This window comes from Vigna unguiculata, chromosome 10 (assembly GCF_037176805.1).
Source record: "Vigna unguiculata cultivar grain cowpea cultivar isolate G323 ecotype 2 chromosome 10, ASM3717680v1, whole genome shotgun sequence".
Lineage (NCBI taxonomy): Eukaryota > Viridiplantae > Streptophyta > Magnoliopsida > Fabales > Fabaceae > Vigna > Vigna unguiculata.
In genome coordinates this window covers 49,575,154-49,592,555 of record NC_140801.1, presented here as the reverse complement: position 1 = coordinate 49,592,555, position 17,402 = coordinate 49,575,154, and the positions used below count along the sequence as shown (strand labels likewise).

The following is a 17,402-nucleotide window of genomic DNA, read 5'->3' as shown; positions in this document are numbered from 1 at the left end:
CAGTTTAGTACTTATTTTTAAAAAAATGTTAATTGCATCCTAACTTTTAAAAAAGTGTTTTAATAATTAGGTTCCTTTCATAACAAAATTTAATCATAAAAGTCATGAATAACAAAACATTAGTTAACAATTATAAAAATATAATATATTATAACGTCATTTCTAATAAAAAGTATGAGTATAACCTTTTTAATAATACTCATATTTTTAATTGGAACTTAATTGAGATTCTTTTTCAAAAGTCGGGACACAAATGACACATTTTTAAAAGTGGATACCAAACTAACACATCCGAATGAAAGTTGGTACCATTCGATTAATTAAACCTAAATTTTACATCGCTTGTGCAGTTTAAATACTTCTCTCATTCTTGAAGCGTCTTTTAACGGATAAAACCGTGACAGAACTTCATAATTCAAAACGGATAATAAATCAGAAATACATTCCTGACGATCCTAGACCAACTTGGGTTGGTCGGAATAAGAACAAAATAAAAGCATTCTATGGTTGAATTATGTGAAAATAATCACTCATTTTTTTTGTTTATCCAGATTCAGAGTTCAACAAACTGCTGCCACAGGAACCATCGTTTTCCTAATGTGGAAGACAAATTTTGAGATCATGTTTTGCCCCCACCTTGTTAATTTTGAAAGGAGTCTAGTCATGTTTCTAGAAAAAAAAAAGTTGGCTAATTTTAAATTTTGGATTGATTTTTTGCTTCATATATCAACTTTGGATGGTAAAATTTATTTGTCGTAATTATATTTTTTTAATATTTTTGTCTAATAGAAGTATTTCTAAATGACTTTAGTGATTATTAAATAATTTCCTGCCGACAAGAGAGTCCCATTCTCATGACTGAAAATTGTTAAAAAGAACAAAAGAAAAATGAATAATTGACAAATAGTTGCCCAAATTAATGTTTTTTTTATCAGTAAATTGCTTTTTATAAATCTGATTTGAATTTATATGCACTACTTGTTTTTTGGGCGGCGAGAGGTTGTTTTCATTTGAACCATAGGAGATATAAAAATTGAGAAATGTAAGGTCAACGTCATTGCCTCAAATGATAATGGGGTTGACTTTTTCTTTATCAAATAAGAGTACAATTTGGGCCATAAAATATTTTCTTATAAATAGGTTATACTAAAATTAATCATTAAAATTGTGATCATATATAGTATATTATAAAAATATCTTCTATCATTGAATTTAAAAAATTGTTGTTAACATCATTTTTCTTTAGTATAATCATTGTATAATAGAAATTATATTGTTAATTGGAATAGATTTTGTGAATTCACAGTTATAATATAATATATGCATCACTACTATTAAAAGAATGTCCAAGACATGTTGTGTCAATGGTTGAAATATTTTTTTTGTCATGTATGTATGTATGTATATTTTTTAAAATTATTAATTAAACTTACTTGATTTATTAAAACATATACCCTTCCTATTAAATGCGTGGAATTCCTGAATAAGAATGAAATACCTTCAATATTAATTTTTGCTTTAAACATGGATACAAAGATTGATTAAGAGTTTTCAATCTATGAGATTTGATACATGAAAAAATGTTATAAGAGGAATTTAAATATTCTTGATCTTTAATATCGTCCCGTCTATTATGTTTATAAAATATTCTGATACATACCTTTTTAATATACAAAATATATTAAAAAATTGAATGTATTAAAATTAATATATCGTAAAGATATAATAAAAAATATTTTTAAAACATCTTGATTCATTGGATAATGTTGTAGTTAGTGAATCTTTATAGTTATTGAATTTTTTTATGGTGAAGTGGTTGATTGAAGTTATCTATAGTTGTAGTTTCCTAGAAAGAAAGAAGTGTAAAGTAAATTGAATGCATCAAAAGAGACAAATAATAAAGTCAGAATTGGCATTTTTATCAGATTAGTTGAATCTGTAGGCTCATTTGGGTAGTTCATCATCTTCTACCAATAAATAATATAAAATATTAACAAACATAATGATGTTGAGTCCAAGTAAAGTGTTCAAGATTTAAGAACATTCAACAACACACAAAAATATATGTGCACTGTGTTTGTTTGGTTTCAGTCATTTGTTTGTTTGCATGTGTTTCTCTTAGTCACATGATGTGCAATATTTTATTCTTATCTTATTCATTAATTTTGCCTATTCACAAACTTTCTTCCAAAATATCTGTTTAATCAATTATAGAATAATTAGAATTTATTTGATTTAGAAAAGCTTTTCTATTTTTGTGTAATTTATATGTAAATGAAGAACATAGAGAAATTTTTGGGTAAAAAAAAATACAACTTTGCTTAATTTTTAATTAATTTCTTTAATGTTGTTATTAAAAAAATTAGAAAATATCAAAATTAACAAAAGCAATGGTAAATTATGTGACATATCATTTAATAGAATAATTTTAATAAACAAAACATCACATACTCATAATATAAAGTAGAGTACGCAACATAAAGTATGTAGAAATTAACTTTTTACAGTTATCCAAAATATACTAAAGCAAGAGTATCATTAACAAAATAATTTTTAACATATAAATAAATTAGCATATTAGTACACTCAAGCAACATGTGATAGGAAACAATTCCAAAGACTCTCTAATTCAATTATCCGAATACATGTAATGCGATCGGATTCACTTGTTGATTGCACTTGTGGTGACCTCTACTGTAGAGCCATTACCAATTGGTTTAACCTTAGCACGCATAAGGTTAATTAATTCATGATCATCTAAGGTCATTATCCTACCAAAGTCTAGGACATTCTATACTCTCACCACTTAAACCAATCTACTCTAAGTGAGTCTGACTGATGCATTAGAGTGTCAGAATGCAACCTTGCTTAAATCCTTATTTCATTACATACACTACAATAACACCACCATAAAGTTCCCCTCAAGAGACTAATGGAATTACATCAAACACATACCATATACACATTCTCAAGCATCCATTATCATTTCAGACCTAGCTCAACCAATTTCAGTTCAACATATCTCATCATACATGCATTATCACAGGTTCATGCCTCTGAGAGTAATTCAATCAATCACAAGTGAAATCAGAGAGTTTAAAACCAATCTGCCTTATTTTCGCTTAGGCTAGAAGGTCTTCCTCAAGTGACAGGATCCCCTCGCTTAAGCCAAAACCTTCTCGTCTAGGTGAAAACTCGAACAACAAGCACAATGCACATCTACAAGTTCTCGCTCAAGCTAGACTTTCTCGCATAGGTCAGAGGATTCTCGCTTGAGCGAGAATAGTAGTTTCTTTCCTGCTCCTGCATGCAACATCAGAAATCTAGCCAGAAAACCACATATATCATATTATCGCACCATCACAATCATCATCCAAGCTTTTTAAACATGAAACATAACTAAAAACAAGCAATATACCTTGAAAATGTGAAAGGTCCTAGCTTCCCTTACCTCTACAGATACTAATCCAACAAGAACATGTCCCAAAAGAAGAGCACCACAACACGATTCCAGCTTATGGAGCTGGCTAACAGAACAAAGGAGACGAAATTGAGACCATAACTAAGATTGATGTTGAACCAAAGCTTCATAACAGAAAAGAAAAATAGAAAGAGACTTGGATTTGAGTTCTATTTACGCGAAGGAGAGCATTCAGTTAGCTCATGGGAAGATCTTGCTTAGGCCCTAGCTCAAGTTCTGGTTTGAAGAAAACAAGAGTAAGAGCACAGATTTTGAGTGAGTGAGGAAAAAAGAAAGAAAGGTTGAGTGAGAAAAATTGAAGAGTTTTTCTGAAATTGGAAAAAACTAGTGAACTGACTTAGATCTCTTTACCTGAACTGAATCCAACTCATAAAATAAAAGTAGATCTCACAAATTACTTCGAAAAAAAGTCATGAATAAAATAAGATTATAAACTCATGAATTATGTTCCTTATTTAGACATCTCCATGAGTAAATTTAGTTTAGTGAATTTTTAATAATGATTTATAAATTAATTTAATTTAAAATAAAAAAATTGTAGATGTTAATTATCAATTTCGATTACAATGCACACAATGGTATCATTTGAAAAATGATAAAATAGTTTTTACTGTTAGTTACAATGTATTAAAACAATGCAAAACTAGAAGTATAGTTATCAAATATGAAAATCATAAAAAAAAAAATTCATGCATTACTAAAAGTATAGTCCTATCCACAACAAACAGCAAAGAAATCTCTAAAATTGCATCGGTGCCACGCAATTCATCTTTGGAACACAGTCCTAGATAGAAAAGACAAAATCCACCGCGAAATTAAATTCCTTAAAAAAGTCAATATCATAAAAATTTGCCCTCTCTATGCATACAAAAACGAAGAAAAAAAAAAAAAACATTTCATAGCCAAAAGCAAAAGTTACATTTAATGATGATAAAGGGTTGTTGAAAGAGGAGAAATGGCATACTTTCTCATTGTAGTCAAAGGAAAATTCTTATAATAATTCATTTACACTATATGTTTCCACTAACGTTTTTGTGACAAAATAATTCAATGTTGGTGTCTCGTGGTTCCAATTCGTGCTCAATATTGTGCACTCCACTTACAAATATTGTGCTAACTAATCCAAAGAGGAACGAAAGAAAATTTCAGTGGAGTGACATCCGCACCTTAATTTCCACCATTTTTTTCTCCTCACCCAAGTGGAAGGAAAGTGTGAGGATGTTACCTTTTCGATTATTAACAATTGGTGTTAAACCATCGCTTTTGAATTATTCAGATTCAATTTTTGGAAATATTGGGCCATTCCAGAAACAAAGGTCATCAAGAATCTGAAAAACCCTAAATTTGACACTTGTGCTTTTAGGTGTTTTTTCTATTTATTATTTGATTAAGAGAAGAAACTTATGATAGAGAAATAATGAGATTGTTATGCATATCCAAAGCTGAAAGAAAGCCGTTAGTTTAATAGTTTTACATATTATTTATATCATTATTTATGTGAATGTCAACTAGTTGACTGGCTACAAATAAAATAAATAATATGGTTTACATTTTTAATCTTATAATTCTTTTTATTTTTATAGTTCAACTAGTTTATTTTTATTTTTTGTATGCATATTCTTTCTTCTTCTCCACACATTTGTCTGACATGCCCTTTTTAAATGATGATGTGTAAGTAATAAAATTAAACAACTTGATATTTTAAAAAATTGAGAGCTAAAATCAAGTATTATTATTCAGAGACATACATGTAAAAAAATAGTGTTTTAATTTGGTCTAAATGAAATTCAGAGTGCGGTGTCAGAATCTTTCTTTGTAGTATGTGAAGTTCAATGAATAGAATAGTATAATTAACTAGATATTAAAAAAAAAGCACATGTTATTGGTGTGAATTTCTTGAAAATATTTTTGTGATATTTGAGATTTCTCTAACTTAATTAAGTTCTAACTTACATTATTATATTAATTCATATTTTCCTACCATAATCACTAGCATTTTGTCTCATCTCTGACCAAGAGAACTTGTTTCCAAGAAGTTTTCTTCCCTGTGCTTTTCCAAGAAATTCATGAATTTATGATTTTGTAATGTTAAGAAAATGTAACCAATTGTTTCTAATGAGATTTTACGGAGAAAAATAAAATAAAATAATTAAGGAGTGGAGATTTTACAGTAGATTCTGTCAACATCTAACAACACCATGGTATAAGATGTCAACCCAACATCATGATTCATTAATTAATTTAAGAATGTAATACTATTTCTTCTTTGCACTTAATTTTTATTTTATTAATGAAAGCATGAACCAGCCAGACACAATTTGAAACAGAGATTGATTTCTTAGACTTTCAAATCAAAACAAGGGATGAAAAATGCAACACCATGGGTATATACACCTAGAACTTTTTAATTTTTTTTTTGTTGTATCTCTCAGTTTTTATATTCATTAAATTATCTTCTAAAAGAAGGAACAATCACAAGAAGCCGAAAACACAAAAATTTAAAATATATCCTTTATATATAAGTCTCAAAGAGTGCAATATTTGTTGATATGAGGTCATGAATGATAAAAGTAAATAAGGGAATAAAATCACAAAAACAGTTAATTATACTGTACAATTTTAGTTTTATACTTTTTTTTAAATTTTTTTGCATATAATTGATTATATTTATTTTTTTCCTTTTTAATGTTTCTCTTCCAATTGTGGATGTGTAGGTATGAAATTATAATTTTGGTATTATTTTATTTTATACCATACATATTTTAACTGTATAAAAGTTATAACTATTCTATCCGAAAAAAGGTCCACCGATCTGAATATGTACTTTGAATTTAATTAGTGATTCTGAAATTTACTTTTTGCAATAAAAGCACCTTAAAAAATCAGATACAAGTCTATATTAAAAAAGAATACTATTAAAAGTACATTGAAAGCATAGAAATAAAAAACTGACAAAATAGATATATTTTATAAAAATAATTACTATCATTAAATATAACTGATTCATTAATGTTCCCCTTAATATCTTTTCTTTGGACCATGTGAATTCCTGGTAGAGTTTTCATTAGTTTCAATTCAACACAAACAAAAAAAACATATTGAAATTCAATTAATGCAGCGAATGTATGATTTTCCGTCCCAAGGTGTGGTTCTTTTCAAAAGTGTGACAAGAGAAACTATTAAATAATTATTTAAACATGTCAATTAAGATAACAAATAATTAATAATTCTGAATCAAGCACTAATTTTGTGTTAAGAGATAATGAGAAATCATGATCCTTTGCTTTCAGTAAACCCAATAATTCGTGTGGGGTTGAGGTTGTCTAGTTGTGTATATGATAGAACTAGTCAATGACTACTTCAGAAGGTAACAGCCAAAGATGATACTGAGGAAACCTTTATATTCCTGGACCATAGTCTGAGATAAAATAGACTCCAACCCTAAAATCTGTTCCTGTTTGGATTTTTTTGTTTCACCTTTAAACTTTCAACATTACACGTTAGAATGTTAGATGCCACGTAGATGGTTCTGCGACATAGATTAAGTAAGTCGAGTTAAATCGAATTATAATGTTTTAGATCGATATGTATTTAGATAAAATGAGTTATGTCTTAATTAATGATTATAATTTTTATTTATTAATAAATATTCAATCAATTGATATCAAAATCAAGATAGGTAAATAATTGTCAAAAATAAAATTATTGTAAATTATAAGATTATTTCGTAATAAATCTCAAATAAACTAATTAATCTAATCATAACATTTGAACTATTCATCTTAACTAATATTGTAACTTTTGATTAAGTGACAACTCCGAAACAATTTACCAACACTTAACCAAATGAAATTTGTGCCATTTGATGATACGCGTAAAATAACAATACAACCTTTGCGAACGTGGAAGTCATGCACCCACCCACTGACACCTTTTATCTCTCTGCACGGTAGTTTGTCCTTCTCCTTCACCTACCCATATTCAATGCAATGATCCAAAACAAACACCAACAATTTTCAGTGAGAAAAAAGGGAAAAACAAAATAAGAAAGGAAAATCTTAACACTCATTCCTAGAGAGTGATATCAGTGATTCAGTTTATTTCAGATTTCAGACACAGAAATGGTCCACACACCCACCTCATTGTTTCGCTCCAAATTTTCTTCATGCAAACCTCATTTTCCCTTTCTGCTATGTAACATAAATCACAAAAAAAGCACTTAATTGGAATGAATTACGGTGCAAAAGTTCCAATTGATTACACAATCATTGAAGGTAAAGAGAATGGTCCCAGTACACACCACCACAAATTTTCATAATCTCAGCTTAATCAAGAATGTAACCCCAATTCACAAGCCCCATCACCTACAGTGACAGAAAGGCTTGATTTTTTTTCCCTAATCAGAGATTAATTAAGAATGGAACCCCATGTGTTACAGTGAGACGAATTCAGTGACTCAAAAGAAGGTAAAGAAACAAAATTTCGGCCCTACTTACCGTCAATTCCTTCTTTTTTCGATTTCTTCCCTTTCCAGAAAGAGTGGTGTACCAATTATTCCAGCGCGTGAAAAATTCTTCGCAAGAAAAAGAATAGAAAAGAAAAGAAAAGCATCTCCTTTTTCCATAACGATTCCTAACAATATAGAAAAAAGTAAGTACAATTGGAAGAAGCAACATTCTGTTGTCTTCACCATCACCTACCTAAGGAGCTTTTCTTTCACATAAACCAAACACTACCAAAAAAAATCTAAAAGCTACCAAATTTACATGAGATAATCATTGAAAAAACTAAAGGGGGGTGCCGATTTGCAGTCCAAGATCGATTCTTTCTCCATGGTTCCACCCAAACAGTTTCTTCAGAATTCTGAACATTTAGAAAACTGTGGACAAAAGACCCCAAAAAGCTTGATGCTGGGAGCAACAAAAACCATATTTGAAAACCTTGGTTTGGAGCAGAATTCAGAAGCCAAAGCAACCAACATGGTTGTGGTGGTGGTGGTGAAGGGACTTGTCCCTATCAATCAAGCCTCGAACGTTTCTGAATTCCTCAACATGGCAAGGGATGGTTATGGTTCCCTTCTGGTCGAAACCGTATTCTTCCTCTGCCTCCTTCAGAAGCTGCATGAAGAGAGGGTGGTTGATGTACATCACAGGAACCACGAACCTTTGTTGCTCTTCTCCTTGACCAACTTTGATCGCCATGCACCCTTTTGGCACCCCTCTGAAATCCTGCTTCTTCCCATCACGATGGTGCAATTGGAAACTCCTCGGACTCTTCTCCCCCATGCCCATTTTCTGCAACAAAGACAGGGAAACCAACACAAAAAAAAAACCCACCCCAAGGTTCGTGAGTTTCAGGATGTTTTGTTCGAAAGAGAAAAAAAAAAAGGTCACAGGAAAACGAGGGTGAGGAACGACCAAGGTTCTGAGTCTGCTATCGCCATGTTGAAGTGAGGTAGAAAGGAGTGACTCAGAGACCTTGGATCGTTGGACATGGTTGATGGTGAGAACTAGAACTACTCATGCTATGTATGCCCAACACTTGAAACTGATGATATATAGGACAAAGTGTAGAGAGAGATGAAGGGTAATTTTTCCCTGAATTCGGGGTCTAAGTTGAAGACCATAACTGTGACTCGATCTGCACCGTTTGATCGTGGCGGGTGATGATGATGGCATCATTGTGGATGGATCGTGTCACTCTAAGAGGTTATTAGAGAAAATAGGAAAGGTTGGTTGGAATTTAATTTGTTGCTTGCTTACCTCTCATCAAGGACACTTGTGATCATCACATCATATCTATAATAAATCAAGATCTTGTAAATTTGGCAATAGATAATTAAATGGGGCAATTAATATATATTTTTAATTTTTAAAAGAAATATATAAGTGGGCAATAGATCATTAAATTTGGCAACTTCTTTTTTTTTTTTGCTAAATGTTGCTATTTAGTTTCTCACTGGTCAAAGTTTGTTTAATGTTTATCACAAAAATAAAAACGGTTGTTTTGATATTTTTTTCATCATAAATAAATATTTCTGAAGAATTTAGTCCAAAGTGAGATCAAAATTAAATAAGATATTTTGAGGGTTAAAATTGCTATACTTAAAACATGGGAATTTCTTAGAAATAATTTACTTAGACAAGTTAAGTATATCAATGATATATTGTTATTATTATCAAATTATAAATTTTATATATGATAAAGTTGTTATTTTGATAATAATTATTTTAAGAATTATCAATAGTTTTTTATATTTTCATATATAAAAATTAAATAATATTGTCGATACATAAAGAATAAATCAGAAAATAATATATTTATTAATCATTAAGTTTTTTCAAAACTTTGTTTTCTCTTAAGATTAAGATTGTTTACTCTTAATATAGAATATTACTTCCTCTAAACCCGTATATAAGAAAACCAATTATTTATAAAGTAATCAAATATTAAAAAAAAATCCAATTCTTTATATTATATTCAAAATTATTAGTTTAAAAATCATTCTCAAATTTTTTTATCATACGTATGACTGAGAATGATTGAATATTAAATTAATCTAACGACAATTTGTAATAACAGTTTATTTTGTACGAGTTCAGATGAAGCAGCCTTTTAAGAATTGTATCCAACACACAAATACACGAAAACGAAGAAATATATTGAGGTTGCCATAAAAAATTGTGACAACACAACAAAAAGAGTATTATCTTTTGGATTTGACTTTTTTCCTAATTTTTTTCCTAATTTTTTTCCTATTATTATGAAATTGACAAAAAGTGTAGAAGACTCAATTTATTTTAAAAAGTTAAAATGTATTTTAAAATTGTTACAATAAAATAATTTATAAATTTAACAAAAGCATATTAATAGTGTGAATGATTTTCGTTATTTTTTAATTATGAAATACTATATTTGATAAAGTTCACTTTCAAAATAATTATTTTAAAATTCATATCTATAATGGTTAAAATTGATTAGAAGTAAAAAACTGTATTATCAAGATTAAATTCATGACTTATTTATGAAAAATTGATGAATAAGAAAAAAAACATGACATGCATAATTGTTGTTGACTAAATATATATTTTTTCTAATTTTGATTTCTATGTGATTTGAACTTAAAATTAGTTAAACAATCAATACGTTAAATATATATATATATATATATATATATATATATATATATATATATATATATATATATATATATATATATATATATCGTTGAAAAGAAAAAACAAAACTTCTTATGTGGTCCACGTAACGCAAAGGCAACCTCAGATAATAATTCACACACTGAAATATATTTTGGAATATCTTTATTTGTTCTTTTAAAATGATTTAGGACAGGAACCCAAAGTAACAAACTTAATAAAAGTAAAGTAAGTGTCATGGATAATTTTATTTACTAAAACCTTTTGTTTATTCTATATATTTTTTAAAAATTTCAATTTAACTATAAAAATATATATCAACAAAAACATTAGGGGTCACCAAAATTATATACAGGTAATCCGCAACGAATATTTAACACCTTCTCTTGAATTAAGAATTAATATTAGAGAGTAAAAATTATTCTATGTGCAGAGTAGAGGGATTTAATAGTTCTTGAAATTTATAAAGTTGTATGCTCATTTATAATGAGGTGAAATAATAACTTTTTTAGTTCAAAACTTATATTAATAAAATATTTTTAATAACCTTATTTTTTTAATTATTCAAAATTAATCACGGTAAAAATAATTTTAAAGAGAAAAATATCAATTGGATTTTTTATTTTATTTTGATTATTAGTTCAATCTAATGAAACAAAATACTTTTATTTTTTTTTCCTTCTCAGACATGTCTGGCATAATTACAACAACTTGTATACTGATATTATTATATAAGTTTAATTATGTTTTTAGTCGATAATAAATTTAAAATTTTGGTTGAGTCCTTACTAAAATTTTATATTTTATTGAATTTTTAAAATATTATAATTTTTCAATTGAGTATTTACTTAAATTTAGTGTTGACTATTTGACATTATGTTTAAATGTCGTCGTATAATACTAAAAACTTTTAATCATGACAAAGGTTTATTTATTAATAAAAAATATTTTTGTTATCTAATTATTTTTTTATTTAGTAATTTATTATTATTCAATTTTATATATTTTGTATCTTTTAATTTACATTTTTTAATTTTAATTTGTTTTAAAAATATTTTTTGTGAAATATAATACATTGTTGTAAAAGATTTTCGTTACTAAAATTTGTTGTAATAAAATATTATATGATGATATTTTAACATAATAATAATAAAATTAAATGTCACATCATATAATTAATAATAAAATTTAACTACCAAAAGATATCATAAAAATTTAATAAAAGTTTAATTAAAAATTCTTAAATTTATCGAATACTTAAAAAAAGATTGATAAATTTAAGAACAATGAATAAGAAATATCTTTCATAATTGGTAACTCTCACACAATTCTTTGAACCAGCAAAATTAAATGTAATTGACCAACTTAAAAAAACTGATGCATTGTTTTGTGAGTTCAATTAATTCTGTTGACTGTGTTCAGGTACACAAATATACTTTTAATAATAGCCCGTGCTTTTATAACTTATGATTTATTTTATATCCAAATAATTTTTTTCGTAGACATAGTAATCACACTTGTTAACTTATCTACATTTTTATTTGCATTTTAAAACTATTCAATTCTGATTAATTTGTTCAAACTTATAGAGGCACATCGTCTTTTCATTATAATAGTTTTAATAATCAGGTAACAAAATTATATTCCTACAAATGTCATTTGTCAGACTTTTTAAGAAATTAAGAAAATATTTTTATTAGGATATATATTTTATACTTATTTTGTAAAACATTTCTATATGATTTCTAATAAAGAAGTTATCTTTCCAATTCTTTGACATTTCCTTTCATAGCTAAGGCATTTAAAAAAGAAAAAAATATTTTAATTTCAATCACATTACGCATCACCTTAATAATGGAATAATATGAATAATATATATATATATATATATATATATATATATATATATTCGTATTTTAAATTAAAAAAGTTGAAAAAATATTACTTTTTCAGTAGTCAAGTGATTTTTTATTTATTTAAAGACTGTCAAGATATCACCTTCCTTAAAAAAATACTTATATTTTTAATCTTATTTTTATTATTTTATGATAAACTAATATGCATAAATTTATCTGGGACATTGTGCATGCTAACCTAACCACACAAGTTAGTTCACTTCTGGCCGTTTTGTATACGTGTATGAACAATAGAAATAAGAGTTGGAGTGCATGGTATGTTATTACTTTTTGTTGATGTTATCACAATAAAATATTTACTTCTTTAACATACAAAATTATTAAAAATATTAAAACCATTTATTGATATAACCTTTTACAAATAAAATTAAAGATTAAATATGTTTTTATTTCTCAAGTTTTAGTAAATTTTGGAATTAATTTCTTTTCAAAATTTTATACCAATTTAGTCATTTATCTTTAAAAATATATGGATTTAGTCTATCTTACCAAATTTGGTTAGATTTATTTGACATTTTAAACGCATTTTATGATAATATTTAAGTTAACTTTGAAGCGAAAATGTGTCAAACAGTGTAAACAATTCAAATATTATCATAAAATGCATTTGAAATGTCAAATAAACTTAACAAAATTTGGTTAAAAGAACTAAATTTACATATTTTTAAAAATGAAGGATTAAATTGGTCAAAATTTTTAAAAATGAACTAATTTCAAATTTCACTCAAACTTAAAAAAAAACATATTTAATCCTAAAATTATCGAAACTAAAAGCTTTATCAATTCAGGAAAGAACTTGTGAAATAACATATGCCAAAAAAAAAAGAAACACAATAAGTTAGCAACTTAAAGGGTATCTTATATGTCCACGATATTAATAAAGGTTAGACTAAATTTGTTACTTTCTGTGAGTTAGTAGAGGCAAATATGTTTAATTTTTTTGGAATTGTCTAAAGTAACTTTTTGCGAGTGCGGGAGTAGAAGATTTTATTTTATAATGTTTTTGATAGGTTATAATTGGATTCTTTTATGAATGAAACAGATTATGCAGTTTTGAATAAAACTACACAGTTATTTGTAATGTGATTAAAATATAATAAAAAAGTTGGATTTTTGTTAGTAGGTTGGTGGGGTGTAGTAAGTAAGAAGGGAGAAGAGGGTGAGGGGAGGAAGAGAGGACACGTGGAGTGGGGTGAGGGCTGTGGTGGTGACAGCTAGGTAGATGGGGAAAATAGAGAGGGACAAAACAATAACAGGTGGCGATGAAATGTGTCAACGTTGTTTCTTTTGTTTGTTTGAATGGTGAGAAACTACGGAACCTTTGTACTTTCTTTCTTCTTTCCATCTTACTTTCCGCCATCAATAATAATTTCTTTCAACCTACCAGATGCCTTCCTATGTCTTTATGCTGCATATTTCATTCCATCAAGTAAATATCTAAATTATGATTACTTTTCTCTTCTATTATTTTACATAACAGTAATAAATGAAATCACTCCAAATTATTAAAATAATTTTGTATATCACTCTTTATTTATTGATTTAGAGATTAAAAAAGTAAAAGTGATTATATGTTTTATGTGCGGAAATAATGTTGATTATATATATATGTTGTTTTATTGTTATGTGTGGGAATGGTTAAAGGATTTGTATTTTTTATTTGTCTATTTGAATTTGGTTTTCCAATTTATAAAATCTCATTGTAGTATGTTGTTTAAAATAATTAAAGTGATTTTCATTATTACATATATTTACATTATTTGGAGTTGTAACAAGTAGATGTTAGAATTCATTTGTTTTTATTCCTGTTGTTTTTCAAATTACAAATTAAGAGGTTGGTCATTGTGACCGAAAATTAATTTAAAAAAATGTGTATGTAATATTCTCTCTTGTTTGTGTTAAAATTTTTCAATATTCAAAATGAAAAAAATAGTGCGGTTCTATTTATGATGTAATATGACAAATTTTATTTGTTAATTAATCTAAGATGAATACTAATAGTGTAGTTAGGTTGTTCCTCTGATACGTGATGTGTTGATTGTGTTTAAAGTTTCACATCGAATAAAGATAAAATAATTTCATAATATATAAATAGAATGTAAATCTCACCTTAAAAGTCAATTTTGTGAAATTAAATTAGGTTAAAACTCCACTTTTAACATACTGTATTTTCATAAAAAAGTAAATATGTAAATAACATTTAATATTTTTTCAGAATTCACAATCTATCCAAAATTTTTCATTCAATCGTATAATTAAGATATATAAGGATAATTTATATTATATAAATATGACAATCTTTATTTTATAAGTTAATTTTGAAAGAATAAATTAATTTTAAATTTAATTTTTAATATAATGTCAATATTTAACAAAATAAATTAAACTTATTATATCGTTATAAAAGCAAAAGAACACAAAGTACGAGAATGAATAAATTTAATTTAGCTTGAATAAAGCTAGGACATGTACCGTAAAATGAAAGTGGAGTTGAGCTTGTGTTGTGACCCAAACGAATCACGCAAAAAGAGCTAGCATTGGATTGTGTAGCTAGGTAGGACCGTAGGCGAAAATTATACCAGTTTTTCTTTTATTTATTTTTATTTGGGGACGTAGTTATAAATAAAATAAAAATCTTAGACACTGACAAAAAAGTCATTTTCCTTAGCAATCTTATACCTTGTGGCCCAAATCTTGAGTTCCCTTTTCATTTTCAACCTTGGGCTACAATTCCATTCCCAGGGGCCAGACAAATAATAATTATCACTTATATAATATGTCAACTCTATGTTTTTAAAGAATGATAGAGTCCATTCAAAGTTATTTTTTGTGTTCTTTTTCAAGTAAATATAAATGTTCTTGTTGCTTTGTTTGAATCAGAGAGGAAGAGTAAAAGATAAAGATGGTGATATAAAATTATTTTTTCCAAAAGAAAACCTTATTTTCAGTGCATGACTTTATTTAAAAAAAAAAATCCACGCACATAAATATTAATAGAAATTATGGATCCCATCAGGTACTGTTCTAGATCTTTATATAGTAAAAGTTATCATTTTCTTTTCCATTTTAATTTTTGATTTGATGGGCTATTCAAATTATTGATTATGTACCATAATTCGAAGGAAGACATAAGAAAAATGATTGGGAGAGAGAAGAAAGAGGGATTAAAAGTAAGAAAAGTTGGAGTAACCGAAAAAACAGGCATACCATCCAATGTGGAGGGACAACATCAATTGAGTAGGGTGAGTTCGGCTTAATATTTGTAATTTTTAATTTATATTTTGAAAGTAAACGATAATTTATGAAAAATAATTTTAGTTTAGATGTGATGAGAGAATTATTTAATCTTGTGTGAAATCAATGTATTATATGCAAACGGATAACAATTTTGTAATATTTTTATTATTGGTAAAATTTGTTAAATGAAAAAGATAATAGTTAAATTTTATAATATTAATAAATAATGTTTCCCTGTTCTAATTATCTATCTATTCTATCTATCTATATATATATATAATAAAAGTAAAGGAATTTTTTTTTTCACATTTCATAATACCAATTAAACCCTTAATTATTTTAAAAATTAATTATTTTATAAATAATTTACTTTTAATCATTTTTCTACCAATTTTTTTTGAAATCTCTTTTATCTTAAATTATTATTTAAATTTTAATTTTACATATCTTATTTTTTTTAAATTTTATATTTAACAACTATTTTAAAAATTATATATTTATTATTATATTTAACAACTAGTCACGCATGTGTATCCGCTGGTTTCTATAATATTTATGAGTTAGAATTGTTTTGTCATTATTATTTTGAGAATTTTTTAATGTTGTTGGCGGAAAAAATCTGGTAGGTACGAATAACAATAAATAAATAAATAAATAATTTATTCATATTATACTATTTATATTTTATAAATTTATTAAGTATACAAATAATTATAGAAAACTTAAATTTTTAAAATATAATTAAAAAATGTTAAATCGCAACAGATTAATTGATGAGGATTAAACTAAATATAAATAATCTAGTTTTTGTTTCATTTCTTTACTTGTTTATGATTTTTTACTTTATATATTCTGGTTGAACACTGCTAATTGCTTTTTTTTTTTTCTTTCAACACTGCTTATTGTTTTTTTTTTCTTTCGTCATCAATGGATCTTTATGTATAGGTTTCGTCTTTTCTACACGGGACGGATCTTGATCTTATCAATCTTATAAGAATCACATCAATATCACACTTATTTATCATTTTCGAAATAAAACTTTTATATCAAAATCAACTTAAGACTACAATGGTACACAAGAAACTACTAACTCATTAAATGAAAATATACTTATAAAAAAGAAACCTAAAATATAATACAATCATGATAAATTATTTGGTATAACTATAGATCTCAAAGCAACGATATTATTGGTCAAAGTAACTATTCATGTGTCTACAACCAGTTGTCAAAATTTAAGATCAATCTGATAATCAGTGGAAATCTTAAATTTTCTAAGAAGACACAAACCAGAAAAACATGGTGACACCTGACACTACAAAAGTGACGACCGACACTACAAATATTCAACACAATATCAACTAAAGCAAGTTCAATACAAAATAATTTCACCATTTTAAAATTCATTGAGTCCGATTTACCAAATTTGACATATTTCATCGTACCAAATTTCAACACATTTAACATGCATTCAAAATTCCTCTAAGACAAAACAAGCCAAAATGTTCACCTCACACTTCAAACCATTCAACATCATACCAATTTCATATATATTAAACCACCAACTCAGCAAAACTGATTCAATTTCACAGCTTTATATCAAAGATTAAA

General features: G+C 26.8%; 1 protein-coding gene across 1 annotated transcript; it reads right to left on the bottom strand.

Annotated features, from left to right (window-relative positions):
* Positions 1–8,078: 8,078 nt before the first annotated feature.
* LOC114165746 (SAUR-like auxin-responsive protein family) lies at positions 8,079–9,023 on the bottom strand. Its single transcript, XM_028050317.2, has one exon. It carries the CDS (start codon positions 8,770–8,772, stop codon positions 8,440–8,442), a length of 333 nt encoding a protein of 110 aa, XP_027906118.1. The 5' UTR covers positions 8,773–9,023; the 3' UTR covers positions 8,079–8,439.
* Positions 9,024–17,402: the final 8,379 nt, after the last annotated feature.